At 43.1% G+C, this 21669-nt stretch overlaps 2 protein-coding genes across 2 annotated transcripts; both read right to left on the reverse strand.

Moving 5' to 3' along the window:
• Positions 1-5290: 5290 nt before the first annotated feature.
• LOC121854723 lies at positions 5291-14701 on the reverse strand. The gene is made up of 4 exons (XM_042349462.1): positions 14660-14701; positions 13342-13526; positions 9356-10870; positions 5291-5302 (listed from the first exon to the last, which is right to left on the reverse strand). The coding sequence occupies exons 1-4, from the start codon at positions 14688-14690 to the stop codon at positions 5291-5293; spliced, it is 1743 nt and encodes a 580-aa protein (XP_042205396.1). The 5' UTR covers positions 14691-14701.
• Positions 14702-15302: 601 nt separating this feature from the next.
• Positions 15303-21248, reverse strand: LOC121854746. Its single transcript, XM_042349487.1, has 3 exons — positions 21176-21248; positions 17324-17502; positions 15303-16896 (listed from the first exon to the last, which is right to left on the reverse strand). The coding sequence occupies exons 1-3, from the start codon at positions 21222-21224 to the stop codon at positions 15775-15777; spliced, it is 1350 nt and encodes a 449-aa protein (XP_042205421.1). The 5' UTR covers positions 21225-21248; the 3' UTR covers positions 15303-15774.
• Positions 21249-21669: the final 421 nt, after the last annotated feature.

The raw sequence follows: 21669 nt of genomic DNA on the forward strand, positions 1-21669 counted from the left end.
ACTCCCTCAGAACACGAGAGGGTATTCCGTCCGGTCCATGCGCCTTACTCACATCCAACCTGGATAACACACCGGCAACCCTGCGAGTGGAGATTATAGGAAAGTGCATAGGTTCAGTAGGAGGTGCAGGGGTAGGAGGGGTAGAGTGGGAACCATCTAAGGTGGCATTAGAGGAGAATAAGGTGCCAAAGAGGTTGGCTTTCTTAGGGGGAGAGTTGGCTATAGAGTTATTGGGACGGAAGAGGGGAGGAAAAGAAGGCGTGCAGAAGTTGTTACAGATGTTTTTAGCTAAGGACCAGAAGGATTTACTAGAGGAAGAATTAGTCAGGACAGCAGTCTTTCTTTTAATAAAATTCCGCTTGGCCCTACGAAGAATAGCCTTACAACGATTCCTAGAAGTAATAAAAGAGGTGTGGGTAATAGGAGAAGGAGATTGTTTCATAGCTCGATATGCCCTATCTCTCACCCTGCAAGCAAGAGAGCAGGAGCGATCAAACCATGATTGCAATGTGAAAGTTTTGGTAGAAGATGGGATAAATGCACTCATATTGCCCTGTATAACCCCAGCAATGCTGTCAGCATTCATCCCAACATTCACCCCAAGGAAAGTGGGTGAAGAATTCTCGCAAGGATTGCCAGCTTGCCCTCCGATAGTGCCATAGTTGACGTTTAGAGGGGGGTGGGGGAGGTGGTCGTGCCCAGTTTGATTTAATAGAAATAAGGTTGTGATCAGAAGACCCAAAGGGGGCAAAAATTGAGTATGAATAGTGTGAGGGGTTAGAGGTAAAACAAAGATCAAGGATGTTGATCGTGTCGATCAGGAACGCGTGTAGGGTGTTTGATTATTTGTTCCAAATCATTAAGTAAGGAAAAAGAGAGTGCCTCAGCTCCACCTGGGTCATCCCTTGCAGAGCCAAGCCACTCTCTGTGATGTACATTGAAATCCCCTAGGTAGAGGATCTCGGTGTAGGGGTGTGTGGAAAGCAACGACTCATGGCAAGAAGTGAGATAGTCAAAGAGTTCGAAATAGTTGGTAGAATTGGGAGAACAGTATAGGAAACAAAGAAAAATAGTCACAGTAGGTAGAGATATTTTGAGCCAGATGACATCATAAAGGGGAGATTCAAGACCCGTGAGTCGGGCTATAGGTGTACGTGTATTGCAGTAGGCGCATACACCTCCCTTAGAACGGAAGTAGGTATAAAGGTTGTAGTTAGAGACTTGAAAAGGTTTGGGTGAAGCTGCTTTGGTCAGTTGAAGTTCGGAGAGTAGTGAGAGATCGGGGGAAGAGGTTAATACTGCCGGAGGGGCTTTCGTCACCACACATTAGTACACTATGACTTCACTTTATGACATCAGGCAAGGTTTTAAGATGTAAAAACTGCTAGATAAGTCCTTTTTAGGGCTGAATAAAGCATGATAAAGGACACTGACCTGTATTGGGAGAAGTCGAGGCATCACTGAGGGTGAAGTCCCGACTCCCACCCTCCTCTCTGTTTAGGCCTACAGTTTCCAATCTTCAATTTTCACTTTGGATTTCTATGGTTCCCACATCTCCATTTTCCTATCTATTGTGACCTCATGCTTTATAAATACATATCTTAATCCTAAATTACACACTAAGGTAAGGGTCTGGTTTGCTAGTTCCTGGGTAAATTCATTGGGTTATAATATCAACGCGGCACACCCAAGGCGGCCTAGGCGCCAACCCAAACAAAGCCTAGCATCGTATTTTCATGGCGTGGGTATACAAGATATTCTTTTTGAAGCATAGTTTCTAGATCACTTCCAACACTTCACATAGTTCTGATACCTTTATCCTTTTTCCAGATCATTGTTCTCATGTATTTTCATATGATATCTGTGGAAGTTATGTTCGCTACACGTTCACAGACGTAAATAGTATGACCTTCAAACCATGATCCACACTTAGTCCTACAGTACACTAGCCCGGCTCAAGTGGACTTTCCCAATCATCTTATGGATACCCTGAATTCTCCTTAATGCTATGAATACATACAATTAACATTATATAACTGTACCTGGGTACAATACAACACATGGTCTAGTAACATTGAGTAGGTGAGTTATCCTTTAACAGTGTTTCCCGTTTTCTGAGATTCTACAAGCGCGGTGGATTTGAATGTTATATAGCGTAATATGAATTAAATGGGGTTTTTAGGAATGACAATGATGTGCGCAGTACAGGTGGAGGGGGGGAAGCTAAGCTAGCTAGGTATTCATTATTGTAATGGGTGTTAATTTATGTTTGTTAGATGGTGGTGTTATTTGTTCACATATATGTGTAAAGTGGGTCTTGTTCTTCTATGTCAGCATGGAGGCTCTTGGGCCACCAGCTGTGTGTTTTAGTAGTTCCTTCTTCTTTTAACTGGGAGAATAATGGGTCCTCCATCTCTTCAAGTTTGCTCCATATTCTCTGTGCTTGGCTGTGTGTACGTGTGTTCAGTGGTTCGATATTGTATAATTCGTGAAGTTCTTGTATTTTGGTGGTGTATGGCGGGAGTTGCTTTGATGCTCTACGGATAGCTTTGTTTTGTACTGATTGAAGTTTAAGTTGGCTGGATTTGCTGATCGTGCTGGGTGGTATTGGTGGATACTCTAGGTGAGGGCGGACAAGTGCTTTGAATAGATGTAGTTGAATTTTGGTGTCCATTTTGCGAAATCTTCGTAGTTTCGTGAGTTGTGATTGGGCAATCTGTTTGCGTTGTGTTACGTGTTTTGCTATGCCTGTTCTAGTTATTGTGAGTCCCAGAATTTTGCCTTCGTTTGAGTATCGTATAGGTACGTTGTTGACTGTGATTGGTGCAGGGTTTATTTTGGCAATGTGTATTAACTTTAGTTTCTGTGTATTGGTTTGTATTTTCCACTTTTTTTCATATTCGTTGATTTGCTCGATGGCGTGGGCTGTTTTCCGTGCCATCATCTGTTTGCCCTTGCCTGGATGTCGGATGATTTGGGTGACGTCATCAGCATAAGCTACGTATTCTCCGTGTATAGGAGGTGGCATGTCCGCCGTGTATATTGTGTAGAGTGTGGGCGAGAGGTTACTTCCCTGTGGAACTCCGCTGTATAACTTGATGCTTGGGCCTATGTGGTTACCAATGATAATTTTGGCCTCTATTGTCGAGGAAGTTACAAAGAAAGGAAGTAAAGTTGTTGGGAAGTTCTTGGGTGGTAATTTTGTATTTGAGCCCTAGGTACCAGACCTTGTCGAATGCTTTTGCTACGTCCCTTAATACTACGTTACAGTGTTCCTTGTTGTGCATCGCGTTTGCTATGTTTTCGTAAATTAGGGCTAAGCCTGTATGGGTTCCTCTGTGTTTTCTAAATCCGTGCTGCCTGAGGTTGTACTTCTCTTCAGTTCGAGGTGTATTCTCAGTCGGTGGTTAATTATTTTTTCTAGGACTTTTCCCGGTGTTTCTAGAGGAGAGATTGGTCTGTAATTTGATACTTGGATTGGGGATTTACCTTGTTTTGGTATAAGTCTGATGCTTGCTGTTTTAAATTTCCTTGGGAAGTAGCCAGAGGCAAGTGCTACATTAAAAATGTTTCTGAGTTGGAGTATCATGTTGATTGGTAGATGCTGGAGTATGGGTTTGTTTATTTTACTGATGCCCGGAGCCTTGTTCTTGAAACTGTTTATTATTTTGTGAATTTCCTCTGCGGTGATTGGTTTGATTAGTGTGGAAAAATCGTCGAGAGCGTTTATGTCTATGCTGGGACTTGGTTGCCAGATGTGGGTTGTGTGTGTCATGTGATTGGTTACTTGTTGCTCGGTGTTCAAACAGAAGTTCAGGTTGTCTTCCTGGCTTATTTGAAAAATTTTGCTCCAATATTTCCTGAATTCAGGTTCTTGCTCTTTGGGTTCAGTTAATTTGATTTGGTTGCTATTTAAAATGTAGTTTGATTCGTTGCTGGAGATTCCCATTAGGTTTTTAATTTTTCGCCAGAATTCTTTCGGGTTGTGGTAAATTGCTTCTGTGTCTGCTATTAATTTCTCCCAGTTATTCACGTATGCTTCTTTGGACATGTTTCTTAGTTGTTCGTGTATGGTGTAATATTGTATTCTGTATTCTGGCGTCCATCCTTGTTCTATGATTAATATGAATAAATTACTGAATTGTGTCAGCAGAATTCTTGATTGATGTGAGTATTGGGGTTGTGGTAATGTACGGTGAGTGGTCGTGGGTATGTGGTGTTCCATTGCTTGGATCACGTTTCCGTACCATATCTCCAGTGTGTTGTCTATTTGGGAAGTGTGTTTGTTGTTTAGTTGGGTTATTTGGTGGTTGCTTAACTCCTTTTGGAATTCCTCCCAGTTGGACCGGCTGTCGCTGTATCTCATCCTGGCAGGGATCTGTGTTGGCGACGTGGAGAGTGTGGCTACGATAGGGAGATGGTCACTGGTGGTTATTGGGCCGGGTTCCATTTGCAGGTTAAGATGGTGATGCTGGTTTGTTAGTACTATGTCTGGATGTCCGATTTGACCTGCTCTGATGTATGTGGGGAATTCCGGGCCAAGGTGTATTGCGTTGCCGTGACTCAGTAATGTGTTTAAAATCTTGCCCACGGCGTTGTTATCCTGGTGCCCCAAGACGCGATGTCGTGCATTTAAATCACCCAAGAAATATGCTGGTATGTTTCTTCTCAGGAGTTTGAGCATGTCTGCTAGTGGGAATATGGGTCTTCTCGGAGGGAGGTAACAGGTGCCGATTATAATAGGTCCTGTTGGGCAGTTAATTTCGATCGCCAGAAAGTCTTCTTGAAATGAGTCGTGTATCTTGTGTTGTATGTTTCGTTTGATGGCTATGGCAATTCCATCATGTTGTGTGTCTTGATTGTTTTTTTGGTAGACTGTGTAGTTAAATATTTTTATTTTTTCTGAGTTTTTCTTACCAAGCGAATTTATGAGGATAATATCTGGGTCTATGTTACGGTATGTGTTATACAATTCGCTTGCTCTCTGTGGGATCCATGCTAAGACATTATGCTTGATTATTTTAAGCTTATTTATTATGAAGGCTGGTGTCTAGAGCTGGTTTGCGCCATTTTTGCTGACCGGTGCTCCCCTGACTCCCTCCTGTCCAGGCCCAGGCGGATCTTTCTACGGTATATGTTGTTTGATCAACTCTCTCTATTCTGTTGTGTCTTGTGAGTATTCTTCCTATCTTGATTAGTGTTTCAATATGTGTGTCATCTAGGTCTTTGTCTGAGTATGTGTATTTAATTTTGCCTTGCCTTATTTCTGCTAATAGTCTTTCTGTTGAGACTATGGGGGGAGCTATAGTGGAGTAAAATCGTATACCAGTTTCATGCCTTAGGTTTTTGTTCTCCGTGGTCTCTCTGGGAGCAGGTGGTGCCATAGTTCCTGCTTGATTCTATTTTTGGGTGTTGACTCAGGCGGCTTGTTCTGTTAATGTGGTGGTTTCATCTTCGCTTGCGTCATCCATCGATTCTTCCTCGCTTGCTGGCTCGGGTTGTATGTCTGAGGTAGTCTGTTCGTGAGTTGATGGTTCGTGAGTTGATGGTTCGTGAGTTGATGGTTCTTGAGTTGCAATGCTCTCTGGTTTGTATATTAAGTTGAAAATTTCAGTAGAAGGCACATCGTTTGGGAATTCCATGTCTGGGAGGTTGTTGGCGACGAACATGTCCCTTGCTGCCTTGGCAAAAGTTCCAGGTCTGGCTATATTCATGATGTGGGCGTGGGTTATGGAAGTCATTATTTTTACGGAAAGATTATTTCCAAGCTGAAGCAAAATAGGTTGCTTTGCGGGGGGTGGTGTGGCGACTTTTTTGAGGACCTTTGTCGTTTCTCTGGTTAGTTTTGTCACAGCTGAATATGTCCTGTTTCGCTGTTCCTGCGTCTTCTCCCTCTCCTTCTTTTGGTTGACTATTGCTTTTCGTATGGGGCAGCGAGTAGCCAGTGTTCTGTGATCTCCTTCGCAGTTTAGGCATTTGGGGGTATCTTTTTTTTGCACTCTCTAAAGGTGTGTGCCCCTTGTTCCCGCATTCTGAGCAGTGCTTGGTGTCCTTGTTAGGGCAGTCTGTAGCCGTGTGTGAATATTGGTAGCAATTCCAGCATGGAATAATGGGGAAGAATTCCTCCTGCTCCACCTGGCTGCTGCTGACATGATAGTAGGAGAGACAAAGTCCCTCCTGGATTGCTTTTTGGGCCATGGCTATTTCCGTGAATCGTATTTTGAGCATGGATGGCAGTCTGGGCAGCTTGACCACTTCCTCCACCTTGGCCCATTCGTTTCTGTCTTCTATATCAGATACCAATTGCTGTTCACTTGATTCTTCGGTGATTGCTTTATCTAGTCGTTTGACCACAATTGATTTCCTTGCTCGGAGTTGAGGAGGGACTGCAACTTCAAATTTTGCTGACTTGAGTTTCCTTGTGCTCTCGTTCGATAAGAGCAAGTCCACATCATTCTCAGTCAGGCACAGGGCGATGAAGGAGTCCTTGGTCGTGATGAGGTTAGATATTTTGATCAGTAGGGTTTGTTACGAACCCCGCCATCAATTGTCATGATCTACCTACCCAGCACTACGAACCACGCCATCTATTGTCCTGATCTACCTACCCAGCACCACGAGCAACGCCATCTAGGGACGAAACACGAGTATGACTCGTCTTAGTTACCACTCCGGGGTTTCCCTTCTCCATATCCTGGTTGTTGCGTCACTTCCTCCAAGTCTTCTTTGTCAGCTCGAGTTCGAGGAGAGTTCACTTCACTCTGGGAAGTGACCACAGGATCACCTATCCTGGAGACCTACGGCACAGTGACTACCTACCGTCTTCTACAATACTCAGCCTTGCTCGTCAGCCATCTCAGCTCCTCACTTAAGTATTTGTAATCTTGTATTGCCTCCCCCACGTCCACTTGCTTCAAATTGTTGTATGCTGTATAAATATGTATATACTGTTAATGTTTAGGTTAAGTATGGTTAAGGGTAAATTATAAAAAGCTGAATATTTTGTTAAGGAATTTATGGTACTTTATTATACACAACAAAAACTCGCATCCTTTGTCTACCCTTTTATAGTCCGATTGTCTTTGTTTTTTGTTGTTGTTGCCTGTTGGGATCTGGGTAGACTTTTAACTATATTCTAAATCCCCAACTCGTAACAGGTCTCACAAGAGCAAGATACAGTTTTAGGATGACCTCGCTAGTCTTGTAACTAACACTCCTTTGTATGAACCCAAGTACTTTATTAGCCTTGTTACGAGCAAAAACACATTGTTTACTTGGCTTAAGGTTCCTACTTATCATTACTCCTAAATCTCTCTCGCAGTTGGATTTCTCTATGGCATCGTTGTTCATCTGGTATCTGGTTTCCCTGTTTACATCTCCTATACAGAGTACTTTACATTTGTCGACTTTGAATTTCATCTGCCATTTTTCAGACTATTCGAAAAATTTGTTTAGATCTTCCTGTAGTTTTGCCGAGTCCTCGTCAGATTTGATAACACGTACTATTTTAGTGTCGTCAGCAAATTTACTTATGTTGCTGTCTATGCCGATATCTATGTCGTTTATGTATATAATAAACAATAATGGTCCAAGTACTGAGCCTTGGGGAGCTCCACTTGTGACGTTGCTCCAGTGGGACTTAGTGCCGTTAATGCTCACTCGCTGTTTCCTGTCCTGTAACCACGCCCTAATCCATTTAAGGATGTCACCTTTGATGCCATGAGCTTCTACCTTTCTAATTAGTCTTTCGTGGGGGACTCTGTCGAAGGCTTTGCTAAAGTCGAGATATACCACATCATAATTGTGCCCCTCGTCCACCTATTCGAAAACTGATGAAAAGAATGTTAATAGATTAGTGAGGCAAGAACGTCCGCTTGTGAAGCCATGCTGGGAATCATTGATCAATCCGTGCTTCTCCAGGTGATTTCGAATAGAGTTTGAAATGATTGCTTCCAGTAATTTGCCTACTATTGATGTTAGACTGATTGGGCGGTAGTTAGAGGATAGTGATCTATCCCCCTTCTTGAAAATCGGTATTACATTCGCTATCCTCCAGGATTCTGGTACTAGACCTGTTTTTAAGGACATGTTAAACAACTTTGCTAAGGGCATACTAAGCTCTTCCTTACATTCCTTTAATACTCTGCAAATATCTCATCGGGACCAGGTGACTTATTAGGCTTTAGTTTGTCTATTTGCTTACTAACATCGTTACTAGTCACTACTATCTCGCTTAATTTGTTTTCTTCACTATCTCTGAATAGAGTCGGTGCCTCCGGGTATCATGTTTAAATTTTCGGTGGTGAAAACTGTTGAAAAATATTTATTCAAATTATTGCTCATTTCTCTGTCGTTATCAGTGAGCTCGCTGGAGTCTGACCGTATTGGTCCAATCTTTTCTCGTGTTTTAGTTTGATACATTTGGTAGAATCCTTTGGGGTTTGTCTTCGCCTCCCTTGCTATCCTTACCTCATTATTCCTCTTTGCTTTCCTTATCTCGGTTTTAACCCTACTCACCAATACCCTATAATAGTCCCGGAGGTGAATTTCGCCACGATTTATCCTTCTACCTATAGCCTTCCTTTGGCTAATGATGTTCTTTAAATAATTATTTATCCATTTAGGGTCATTGTTGTCTGATCTGAGTTTTTTGTATGGTATGTTCTGCCTTTGTGCATTAAGTAACTCGCTATTAAAATTGTGGTGGAACTCGGCAATCTCAGATCTCGTTATCAGGTCGGTGTCATCTGTCAGGTTCACGGCCAAGCGCGACACCCCCTCTCTCAGCTGCCTCTTTAAACTGTGTCCGTGTCCAGGTTTGTGGTGTGTGTGGCGGCCTCCATGACCAGGTGTGTGGTGGGTGTGGTGGCCTCCTTGTCCAGGTGTTTGGTGGGTGTGGCGGCCTCCTTTTCCAGGTGTGTGGCAGCTTCAGTGTCCAGGTGTGTGGTGGCCTCTGTGTCCAGGTGTGTGGTGGGTGTGGCGGCCTCCGTGTCCAGGTGTGTAGCGATCTCCGTGTACAGTTGTGTTGTGGCCTCCGTGTCCAGGTGTGTGGCCCTCCGTGTCCAGGTGTGTGGCGGCCTCCGTGTCCAGGTGTGTGGCGGCCTCCCGTGTCCAGGTGTGTGGCGGCCTCCGTGTCCAGGTGTGTGGCGGTCTCCGTGTCCAGGTGTGTGGTGTGTGTGGCGGCCTCCGTGTCCAGGTGTGTGGCTGCCTCTATGTCCAGGTGTGTGGTGTGTGTGCCAGCCTCCGTGTCCAGGTGTGTGGCGGCCTCCGTGTCCAGGTGTGTGGCGGCCTCCGTGACCAGGTGTGTGATGGGTGTGGCAACTTCCGTGTCCAGGTGTGTGATGGGTGTGGTGGCCTCCGTGTCCAGGTGTGAGGCGGCCTCCGTGTCCAGGTGTGTGGCGGCCTCCGTGTCCAGGTGTGTCCGTGTCAGTGTGGCGGCCTCCGTATCCAGGTGTGTGGCGGCCTCCGTGTCCAGGTGTGTGGTGTGTGTGCCGGCCTCCGTGTCCAGGTGTGTGGCGGCCTCCGTGACCAGGTGTGTGGTGAGTGTGGTGACCTCCTTGTCCAGGTGTTTGGTGGGTGTGGCGGCCTCCGTGTCCAGGTGTGTGGCGGCCTCCGTGTCCAGGTGTGTGGCGGCCTCCATGACCAGGTGTGTGGTGGGTGTGGTGGCCTCCTTGTCCAGGTGTTTGGTGGGTGTGGCGGCCTCCTTTTCCAGGTGTGTGGCAGCTTCAGTGTCCAGGTGTGTGGTGGCCTCCGTGTCCAGGTGTGTGGTGGGTGTGGCGGCCTCCGTGTCCAGGTTTGTAGCGATCTCCGTGTACAGTTGTGTTGTGGGTGTGGCGGCCTCCGTGTCCAGGTGTGTGGCGGCCTCCGTATCCAGGTGTGTGGCGGTCTCCGTGTCCAGGTGTGTGGCTGCACTTGATAGAAGGTTGTCATCAGATAAGTGGCAGTGCCTGGCCCTGTCCTGGTAGGTGCCTTCCTGCCTGTCAGCTCCTCCCCCACCAGGAAGTATGGGCTCTCTCAGGGAATCATTATCTTCCATGTCTCTGAGGGCTTCCCTTGATGATGGCTGAATGTTATAACTGACAGATCTGCCAAGGAGTAGTATTAATATCACGATGATGGACAGGGTGAACGTTAAGATTAAATAAGTCATAAACTGGTTCCAATAGATGATTGTTGTCGTCTCAGGAGGTAGAGAAGGTGGCGTAGGTGCCGTGGGTTGCTGACAGGTGGAGGATCCACTAAACTCCTCCTCGGTCGCCGCAGCCATCGTTAGAGTGCCGTTCACCTTCTGCAGGGTGACCTTTGTGCCCGGAGAAATCCTCAGGTCAGTGCTGTTCATCGGAGTGATCATGGTCTCTCTGATGAACACCGATGTATTCTGCCCAAGTCTAACTTTTTCCATACGTATGCAAATAATCGTGGAAGTCAAGAAATGTAAATTGGCATTGGCACTTGTCCATACCTCCTCTATGTGGTCTATAGTGGATGATGCCACTTTCAGTATCGCAGAGTCGTGTAAAGGTGCGATGGTCCTGAAAAACTTTATGTGCGAATTAACAAGAGAGACGTGTTGTATACACGGCTGGAGTTCCATGTAGGTCACCTTGGAGCTGATAACTGTGAGGTGCATCACATTGGAGGGGATGTTTGTGACGGTACTTTTAAAGATTTGGAGATTGCGTAGGGTGCAGTTATCTGTATGTGTAGACTTGCTGACCGTCGATACCAGTACCTTGCCTGCTTCATAGATGATCATATTTTTCAGACTCATGACGTGTGAAAGATGAAGGACTGATGGGTCAATGATCTTCACTGTTTGTGACGCCTTCACTTTGTCTTCTAGAAACAAGGACTCCTCCACGTACACAGGCTGGGTGGAAAAGTGAAAAATAAATTAGTACAGCATGACACCTATTATATCAAGTGCTGAAACATTGTAAATACACTAAATAGAAAAACCAATGAAAACTTCATATCTCTAGATTCACTGATGGTTCATACAAAGGAGTGTTAGTTACAAGACTAACGAGGTCATCCTAAAACTGTATCTTGCTCTTGTGAGACCACACCCGGATTACGCAGTTCAGTTCTGGTCACCGTATTACAGAATGGATATAGAATCCTTGGAAAGAATTCAGAGGAGAATGACAAGACTAATCCAGGGCATTAGGAACCTTGAGTATAGAGACAGGTTAGAGCATCTTAATTTGCACTCCCTCGAGAGACGTAGAGCGAGGGGCGACCTGATAGAGGTGTATAAGTGGAAGGCAGGGCTAAACAAAGGGGACATTACAAAGGTACTCAAACTATCTGTGTAATATGGACACGAAGTAGTACCTTAAGCTGTGTATACTTATATTACCCTATTAATTATGTATAGTAAAGTATTACAGAACATGTATTAATTCTATGAAATATTTCCATTTATTATGCACCATGTTATGTATATAAATTATCATATTTACATTTTATGTATTCAGCTTGTGAATGCTGGCATCTGTACAGGCCAGCGCGCAGTAATACATAGAGTGGAGACAACCAGTCCCTCAAGTGTGGAAGCGAGCTTCTTGGTCCATCTGTATATATCTCCCGAACGAGAATAAGAACCTACTTTTAAGATAACAAGTGTTTTTGTATACCCTCAGTAGTGTAGAACATTTTGGGGGTATCAAAGTCGAACATAGACTATCCAACCAGGAGCGAACTTGTAACAATGGTTTTAAATTAGACAAATTTAGATTTAGGCGTGAAATAGGTAAACACTGGTTTGGAAACAGAGTAGTGGATGAATGGAACAAGTTACCAAATATCATCATTAACTCGAATACGCTGAATAGCTTCAAACATAGGTTGGATGCTTATATGAGCAATTGGGGTTGGGTATAAACGGGACTGCCCAGTATGGGCCAATAGGCCCGCTGCAGTTTCCTCCATGCTTATGTTCTTATGATGCACATGGTGGGAGAGAAGTTCCCTACAGTACATAAAAATATAAGAATGGGGGAACCGCAGCGGGCCTATTGGCCCAACTCTTATCACTCATATATCCGACCATCTATACTTAAAACTTTTCAAACCAATCTTTACCTATCTCGTGCTTAATTCAAAATTTGTCTAATTTAAAATCGTTGTTACGAGTTCGTTCCTGGTCGGATAATTTAAGTACCTTTGTTTAACCCCGACTTCCATTTATACACCTCGATCCTATCGCCCCTCACTCTACGTCTCTCTAGGGAGTGCAAATTATGATGCTTTAATCTAGCTCTATCCTAAAGGTTCACAATGCCCAGGATTAGTCTGTCATCTTCCTATGAATGCTTTCTAGGGATTCGACATCCATTCTGTAGTACGGTGACCAAAACTGAACTCCATAATCCAAGTGAGGTCTCACAAGCGCAAAATATAGTTTTAGGATAACCTCGCTATCTTGTAACTAACACTCCTCTGAATGAACCAAAGTACAGCCATGTTTCGAGCAAATACACATTGTTGTCTTGGTTTAAGATTTTCCTACTTATCATTTCCCCTAAATCTTTCTCACAGACAGATTTCTCTATATCAACGTTGTTCATCTGATATCTGGTTTCTCTGTTTACATCACCTAGGCTAAGTACTTTACATTTGTCGACATTAAATTTCAGCTGCCGTTTTTCAGACCATGCGAAAATTTTGTTTAGGTCTTCCTGTAGTTGTGCCGAGTCCTCGACAGATTTAATTACACACTCTATTTTAGTGTCGTCAGCAAATTTACTTATGCTGCTGTCTCTGCCTCTGCCTCTATCTATGTCGTTATTATATACAATAAATAGTTATGGTCCAAGTATTGAGCCTTGGGTTACTCCTCTAGTGACCTTACCCTAATCGGATTTGCTATCATTAATGCCGACTTTGTTTCCTGTCCTGTAAACACACCCTAATCCAGATGAGAGCACCAACATCCGTCTCTTCAGGCGTCTCACTGCTGCATATCACTGACCACATCTCCGGCAGGAAATTCCTGCAGCGCTCGGAGGGGAGGGGGAGTATTGTAGCGGATACTCTCTCCTACATAACCTACGCCACAACATCGTTGAGGTCTATTTGATGCCAATGAAAAGAAGAGGAAAAGCGAAATAGAGGACTAATAGGGGCTTGCCTAAGGTGTTATGTTTGCTTCAAATTCATTAAGACTAATTTAATCACCAATAAACTTATTTATGTTTATATTGACTGACTCGCTTCTTCTAATTCCCCACATCTCGACACCTGGAAACCGTTGTGTATGTTTGGCGTGTAAAGGGGGTAGGCAGTAGACACATGTTTAACTGATGGTGTCAAGGTGCAGATGTGAAGATTGTTTACCTCCTGTGTACCGGTGAAGTTACAGACGAGGTCACTCTTTTGGCTGTGACAGTACGGGGACTTGGGCCCGACTACCAGCCGGGAGGAGAGGGTAGTAGTGGTTGCTGTCTTCTCCACTACGAGAATCAACAACATTATCAGTTGGACGATCACTCTTGCCCACACTACACCCCGTTCTCCCTTCTCTGGTGAATTAAAGTTTAAAGTTTAGCACACAAGGTAGATCCAGGAATATTATAGTTGGAACAAGGTAGGGGTGTGAGGATTTTATCTATCACATTCTTTCATTCTAATGGGGTCGAGGAGGTCTTGCTACTCCAGGAAATTTTGGAAATGAGATACTAAGAAGCTCCTGCGTTTTGGGATATCATTCTGTCAAGATGGCTGACGCAGAATGATAACCGCAGATCAAATGCCAAGGGGTGAAGGATATAAAATAACGCCCACTGACTACCTTTGGGCTATGAACAACAAAATACTGACATGGGCCTGCAAATTTGACACTCTTGCATTTTCCATTTGTGAAGGTTAATTAGATAAAAACTCATAATTTTGATATTTAACCGGTGAAATTTGTCTTTGTGATGGTGTAGCCTCTTATCACGAGTCAGCTCCTAGTACTTTATACTGGTGCTGTATTGTAATATAATATGGGTCTACTGTATCATGCTACCTGTTCTAACTGCATTTTGTAAGTAGGCACTTTAAGTTGTATTGGTGAGAAATGAGAAAAGTTAAATGTTCCACTGCAGGCGTGTGAAGCGACGCCTTTCCAAACATTTTAGTAAACTTATTTGATAAGTTCATTACTACGTCATTGTGTTTATCTTTTCTTATTTTTAGATTTATTGTTAATAATCTCATAAATTCCGTTTAACTTTCATCTTATTGAATATTGTGTATACTAGCACAGGTATCTGCTACTTGCACTGTTGTTTATACAAGTCTAAAGAGGCTCTTCAAAATCACTTTCACATCACATACGAGTACATCTTCACCTTTTTTTAAGTCTATAATCCATTTTGTTCATAATAATTATTACGGTCATATTCTATTTCTTCCTTAATAATGTCTTTTATATTGAAAACATTTTCTTTAACATTTATCTGTATCCTATTTGTTCATTCAAAATTAATTTGGTTTTGTATCTCACCCGTAGGTTTACGCAGTTGGCTTTTTATATAATCAACAAATATCAATTTCTATACTTCTGGTGTTTGAGTATTGTAATTTATTCCCCTTAATTATTCGCTCTAGACTGCATCAGCTGTGAACAAAATAGTTTAGAAATATACTTAAAAGAAATCCAGCCTCTTACTCTGCCACGACATAAACTTAGCAAGTACCATCTCCCACCACTGTTAAGAGTAACTGACACGAGGACATAAATAATTCGAGATAGTGTGGACTCTTCATTGCCGCATTTTTTCTTAATATTGTATTATGATTTATAATAAAACCATACTGTACAAATTAAAACAAAATATTTGTTTAAACTATCCACCACTCTTACACTGGTCTTAACCATGAAACTCAGCCGACGAGGTTTCACGTCTATAGAAGAAATATTTATCGATTTTAAGAACCTTTGGAAATCCTAATCCTGTGTTATATACTCCTTGTCTTCCCGCGTCTCTCAAACATGGCGGTTCTGGCAAGGGTTTTGTTAAATAGCTTGGCCTTTAACTTTTGATTTTAGTTATTTGGAGAAGACAAAATGATAATGATGGAAGTTCTGCTGCAAGGGACAGGTGGAACATGCACAGTATAACACTGATAACAAACAAAGAATAGATAAGGAGGGTGAGGGACAGCTGTTTTGTCAGATGTGGAATCTGTTGAAGCACGTTAATGCATTATAACAACGATCACTCATCAATAACTTATGTGTATGTCATGGTCTTGTACTCTGTTCCCTCTGAGCCTCGTTCACAAACACAAAATGAAATGAAAGACGAGAGTTGATAATAACATAATTTTATTGTTAATGTGTTGGAACATTAATAGTCTGCTATTAAATCTAAGACGTAAAATTCTTACAAAAAAAATGACAACAAAGTAACATGACCAGAATCTTATGCCAGGTAGCCTTTAGTGGCTGGCCCGTTGTGAGATATGGCAGCTCTATAAAATACTTATCTAGCATCCCTAGGCTACTATTGCGAGGGTCCGGATGGCCATTCCGGGAGGTTTTCAATATGATGTAATTGTAAACAAACACAGAGGTGCCACATCTCACAAAACGGGCCAGTCACTGTACCACGTAAAAGTGCAGGCGACAGTACATATCAATTCTCACTATTATGACCAGTGGTAAATTCTTGATTGATAGGAACAAGTTCAATCTGACAAAATTAAGTTGGAACTGAATTACAAAATGAAACGACTCTGTGGGGACATATATGTATTATTACTGGTATGTGCTACTAACTGTTAAAATTTAAGTTGTTTACTATATTGTGCTCTCTTCCGTACACTGTCACTGAGATATGTTTGTTTATTTGATGATGGTGTGTGTAAGGAGGTGTGTGGTGGTGTCTGTGGCTGTTGTTGGTCATCGTCTCCTACGGCCTCAACGCTGTGACTTCTTCTTTCTCCCTCCTTGTTCAAGTTGCTTCCAGTAAAAGATGAAATTTCAGTGTTTCTGTGTTGCGACTCAGCTGCAGGTAGAGTCTTACGTTCTTCCAGGAGCTGTTCTGATTCGAGTTTGGTATGAGTGGGGGATTTAATTTTATCTCGTTTTCTGGGTTGACTATGCATACAGACACCATTGCCTTTCTCTACTATATTTTTGCCATATTTAATACATTTGAAACACACGACTATGCAAAAAAGGACGATCAAAAGGACTAAGCAAATGATAAATCCCACAAGGTAATAGGTTGTGTGGTGGGCAGGCAGGTGTTGGATGGCATTAGTCTTCTTAGCAGCGGCCAACTGTATTACGGTAAGTTTGCCCTTCATATTGTTCAGAATGACCTTCACGCCGGAAGATATCCCAAGCTCAGGACTATTTATCGGCATGAACCCACTTTCTCTGATATCAAGAGTTGTATTCTGCCCAAGTTTTACGTTTTCCATTCGCACAGAAGTGATGTTGGTAGTCAAGAAATGTATCATGGCATTGGCACTTGTACGTAGCTCCTCTATGTGGTCTATAGTGCACGACGCCACGTTCACTACAGCATCGCGCAATGGTGAGCTGGTCCTGAAAAACTTGATGTGCGAATTGATAAGAGAAGCACGTTGTATACACAGCGGGAGATCCAAGTAGGTCACCTTAGAGCTGACCACAGTGAGGTGCGTCACACTGGAGGGGATGCTTGTTACGGTGCTGTTGAAGATGAGAAGTTCTTGCAGGTGTGTGCAGCTTTCTGTTTTTGTTGCTTTGTCTTCCGTTACTAGCACCAGGTATGTGTTGCGGATGCTCATTTTCTCCACGCAAGTGACGTCTGGAAGATGAAGGATAGGTGGACTTATCATCTCCACTTTCCGTGACGTTGATAAGTCCGCTCTTTTGCCTTCTACAAACAATGAATCTTGCACATATACAGGCTGTGTGGAAAAAGAAAAGTAAACGATAAAAGATAATGACACGTCGGTATTCTATTATCTTGTCTGAAACACTTGGAATAAATTTATCACGAAAACCATCAAATGTGGTTCACGTAACTTCTACATTCTGTTGTTATACAGCAAGACATTTTGTCTTTTACCCTTCCACAGTTATTTGTAGCCGTCGATGACGACTAATCCTACCTACTATTTTCCGGACTTAAAAAAAAACCCTGTTGACTTACGAGTATACTGTATACAGCACATGCAGTTATGAATAGCGTAAGTTTTATCCTCTTGCTTCCCAGGAGGATGAGAGTAAAATTTTTAACATAAATATTTCCAAGATTTTTTTTATCATTCACGATATTTTAGAGGCAAGAGAGAAACTAGCAAGGTGCAGCAGTGATGCGCGAAGATATCTAACCTCTTGTGCATCCGTAAAGTTACAGACGAGACCACTCTCTTGGCTGCGACAGTACGGGGACTTAGGCCCCACTACCAGGCGGGAGGAAGAGGAGGAGGTGTTGATTTTGGTGGGGGCGGCAACCGTCAGAACCATTGCCATCATCTGGACGTACACTCTTAGCCACACTACACCCCGGCCTGGTGAGGCGAAATATAAGGTGATACTAACAAATGAGAAATGATCAGTGAAATATTATCTTACAATATGTCTAATAATTATAAATGGTAAGGGTAAAATTTGGATTGGTAGGTGAACCACATGAAATTTTGCAAACTAAAAATGCTGTTCCTCCCCCGATGTGGGTCATCGACCCACATCGGGGCTTGGGAGGGGGGTGATAAGAGTAAGAGTAAAAAGAAATTAAAAATAGAAAATAAGAATATTATATTAATCTACATCACGAAGATGCCAGAAAACAAGCTTTTTGAAGTGAGACATTTTAAGAGTATGGAAACACAGACGAAGGCAGAACATTCCACAGTTTGGCTGTGTGGCCGACATCCACAGAGAAATGGTGGGCACCGCGGGCAAGGCGAGTATTACTTTTTACTTTTTACTTTTATCCTCTTCGCCACTGATCGGCTTGTTAGCCGCTTGGGCGATCGGTCACGTCTCTTTTCCTTTATATTCTTCACCAAAAGGTCGGCTCGCTAGCCGCCCGGGCGATCGGTCACGTCTCTGTCACGCACTGTTGGCAAATACTGGGCATGCACCGGCTCCTGAATGTACCTGAACCCGCTCCAGTGTTGGTCAAGTCTTCTCTTGAAAGAGTTCACACTCGGTGCCGTCACAACACTCTCTGGTAGATTGTTCCAAGAGTTTACAACCCTCACTCCGAAAAAGTTTGCCCTCACGGTTTTCCGGACTTGCGGCTTCTTCAATCTTGAGCTGTGACCCCTTGTGGGGCGAGCGTCCGCCAGCTCCAAGTAAGGACACTCAACTGAGTAGTGCCCCCTGAGATGCTTATAAACCTCAACTAGGTCCCCCCTTGCCCGTCTGTAGTATAAGCTAGGCAAGTTCAGGCGCTCCAATCTCTCAGGGTAGCTGAGATGCCGAAGTGCAGGCACCAGTTTGGTGGCCCTCCTTTGAACATTTTCAACCAACTGACAGTCCCTAGCATATCTCGGGGACCAGATGGGGTGACAGTACTCCAGATGGGGAAGCACTTCACTCCTGAAGATCGTCACGAGGGACGGACCGTCTAGATATCTGAACGACCTTCTTATAAGACCCAATAATTTATTTGCCTGATTTACCTTCTTCTCACAATGGCCCGAGAACTTCAGCTCATTGTCAACATACACACCTAGGTCCTTCTCACACACAGTCTCAACTAGTACATTTTCTTCATCCCGTTGGGACATATGGTACGCCTCCTTACCGTTGGTACGCCCCAGGTGCATCCTCTTACACTTCGTGACATTGAATCTCAGCAGCCATTCCTTCGACCATTCCTGGAGCCCACAGAGGTCCTTCTGCAGCTCTTCACAGTCCGCTTGGTTCTTAATTTCCCGAAATAACTTGGCGTCATCGGCAAACATTTGTATGGAGGAGTGTACAACGTCAGGCATATCATTTATGAAACAAACAAACAACAGCGGGCCCAATACACTACCCTGCGGTACCCCACTTGTTACAGGTACAGATGACGATTTCGTGCCATTAATCACCACACATTGCTTGCGGTCATGTAGAAAGTCTTCTATCCACGCTAGGACATTTCCCCGAATTCCGTACCCTTCCAGTTTGATTTTCAGCCTTTCGTGGGGTACACTGTCGAAAGCCTTGGCAAAATCTAGGTAAATATTGTCGATATTACCACCCCGTTCTAGAATATGGGTCCAAATATCCAATACCTTGAGCAATTGTGTCAAGCAAGAGCGCCCCGGCATAAAACCGTGTTGGCAATCTTTTACAAGGTTGTTTCGTAGTAGATGTTCCATCGCTGCATCTCTGATGTACGAGCCCACGGCCTCGCCAGCGGTACACAGGATGCCAAATCCACCGAACATTGCCCGTTAAAGTACCTGTAGAAGAGAGAGAGTGAAGCAACATTGCGGCGAAGAAAGGGGGAAGAAAGATTATTAACTTAAGGAAGAGAGTTAATAAGACGAAGTGCCTTTGATTCCACCCTATCTAACAGTTGGACAGAAGAGCCATCAAGATATGAGAGCAGTACTCCAAGTTAGGATGAATGAATCCCTTATAAACGTGAAGCAACTGCTCAGGAGTGAAGTATCTACGGCAGCTGTACAGCATTCTCAGCTTTCGGGAGGCAGCTTTAGCAATGTTGTAGAGGTGTGGCTTCCATGACATAGGAGAGGAAATGGTGAGTCCTAGCATATCTATTATACTGTAGATGAGTTGATATATCCACACGTGCCCCTCACTGTTATCAGTGGTATGCGGCAACCGTTAACACTCGTCACTGCCGGCTGGTGATAACACTTCCCTCCCCCAACACCGCCCCTAACCCCCACGTTAGGTACATGTTACCAATCTGCCGCCAGTTACAAGAGCTCTCACCCGGGCGGGGGGTTGGGGGGTGGGGGGGGGGTGGGAACTTTTATGAGTGACTGCATGTAGTGCTGACACCTGCTAATGCTCATTACTTTAAAATTTATCTACATTTTATCAAAACTAATACAGGTTTAGGTCTAGGGTAGCAGCCTTAGAAAGTTTTCAAATCCGGAGCTTATACCTACAATAAAATATAAATTAGATCAGAGTACCGTCCTCATATCTAAGGGTTGGCGACCACAGTCCTCCACTCTAAATGTTCCCCGGCTGTTTTTACCAATCCTCCAAGATTTTGTATATCTCTGGGGACCCACTTTCTGGTTTCATATATATATATATATATATATATATATATATATATATATATATATATATATATATATATATATATATATATATATTAGGGTTGCTATATCTGAACATTAAAAAAAGAGGACGTTCCCGAAGACATCATGCCCCCCGCCCTTCCCGACCTGGCACACACTTTGGTGCGATGTAACCTTGATGCAACCGTGACCGTTTTATGCTCTGGAAAAGTACAACAAATCGTAAGCACTAGCTGTGGCACCAAGCGACAAACCCACTACAAAGACTAAGATCAAACACTGTCACTGCAGGTTAAAGACTGGCCAACCACGGGGTCACCGCCATAGTTGTCAACACACGTAAATAATATAGCGAAAGTGGATAGATTATGGTTGAAAATTGCTAAAATGCCTTAAATGCAGGACAAGAAAAACAAATGCTACAGTGTAAAAAAAGCCATAAGAAAAAAATGCTATACTTTCAACATTTCATTTATGGCTGTAATAGCACTAAATACAAAAAAAAATATAATAATGCTCGCGGCTGAAGAACAAGGAAAAGCAGTACATGGCACTACAGTTTACCCCCAAAAACTGCAAGCAGCTAAGTTGACAACACTGTACAGGCGTACACGTGACTTATCAGCTGACGAAAACTGAACAAGATCTCTACTGTTTCCACCTCCCCTATCTCAAAGTCTCTCTCTCTCTCTCTCTCTCTCTCTCTCTCTCTCCCGTCATTACAGTTTCATATTTCTTTCCGTGGAGAAAATGATGGAAGCTGAAATTCCGGACTTTTGAAGAATTTTAAAAATTCCTTCCGGATGAAGATTTCGAGACCTAAATGGAGGACATGTCCGGGAAAATACGGACGTATATATATATATATATATATATATATATATATATATATATCATGGAGTATATCATGGAGTAACTTCCTCATGTAACAGGAACCTAATCTAAACAGGAAACAGGAACTTACTTGGAATGAACATTGTCTTAAAGTATGACAGGAAGCTCCCACACACCATCTCTCCTCACTGACTAAACTCTTAACTGAGCAAGGCAACCTGGGTAAAGGTTAGTTGTGGAATCTCTCTTTTAAATTTAAATGTCCTTAATCAGAGTAACTGACTGGGTCCTTGCTGTAAGTGGAAACAACAACAAAAATAAGGTATGATGTTTAGACGCACATTATCTACAAAGTTCATTCATTGATAAATAAAATAATTACCTTCATACTAAGAGTATAGGAGAACATTAGGATATTTTTTTTCATTTATATTATATTTTGTTCTCAAGTAAAAATTTTACAAATCGTGGTATCAGAGTAATCTTTTTCTCCCAACACCAGCGCTGGGGAGAGGCACTGTGCTGCGATAGTTCCTGTTATAATAAATAAAATACTATTGTGACGTTCGTAGGTGTCGTTTATTACTAAAATATGATAGATACGTCTAGATGTCGTTGGTCTAA

This window comes from Homarus americanus, unplaced genomic scaffold (assembly GCF_018991925.1).
Source record: "Homarus americanus isolate GMGI-L3 unplaced genomic scaffold, GMGI_Hamer_2.0 scaffold9475, whole genome shotgun sequence".
Lineage (NCBI taxonomy): Eukaryota > Metazoa > Arthropoda > Malacostraca > Decapoda > Nephropidae > Homarus > Homarus americanus.

Bases quoted from the DNA above. Each gene is read 5' to 3' on its own strand.
- LOC121854723 (XM_042349462.1), bottom strand. From the start codon at position 14,690: ATGGTACTTGCTAAGTTTATGTCGTGGCAGA. The intron at 13,527-14,659 runs GTAAGAGGCTGG...TTAATTCACCAG, and splicing joins TAAGTTTATGTCGTGGCAGA to AGAAGGGAGAACGGGGTGTA. The intron at 10,871-13,341 runs GTAAACAATCTT...TTTTCCACCCAG, and splicing joins ACTTCACCGGTACACAGGAG to CCTGTGTACGTGGAGGAGTC.
- LOC121854746 (XM_042349487.1), bottom strand. From the start codon at position 21,224: ATGGTGTGTGGGAGCTTCCTGTCATACTTTAAGACAATGTTCATTCCA. The intron at 17,503-21,175 runs GTAAGTTCCTGT...TCGCCTCACCAG, and splicing joins TAAGACAATGTTCATTCCAA to GCCGGGGTGTAGTGTGGCTA. The intron at 16,897-17,323 runs GTTAGATATCTT...TTTTCCACACAG, and splicing joins ACTTTACGGATGCACAAGAG to CCTGTATATGTGCAAGATTC.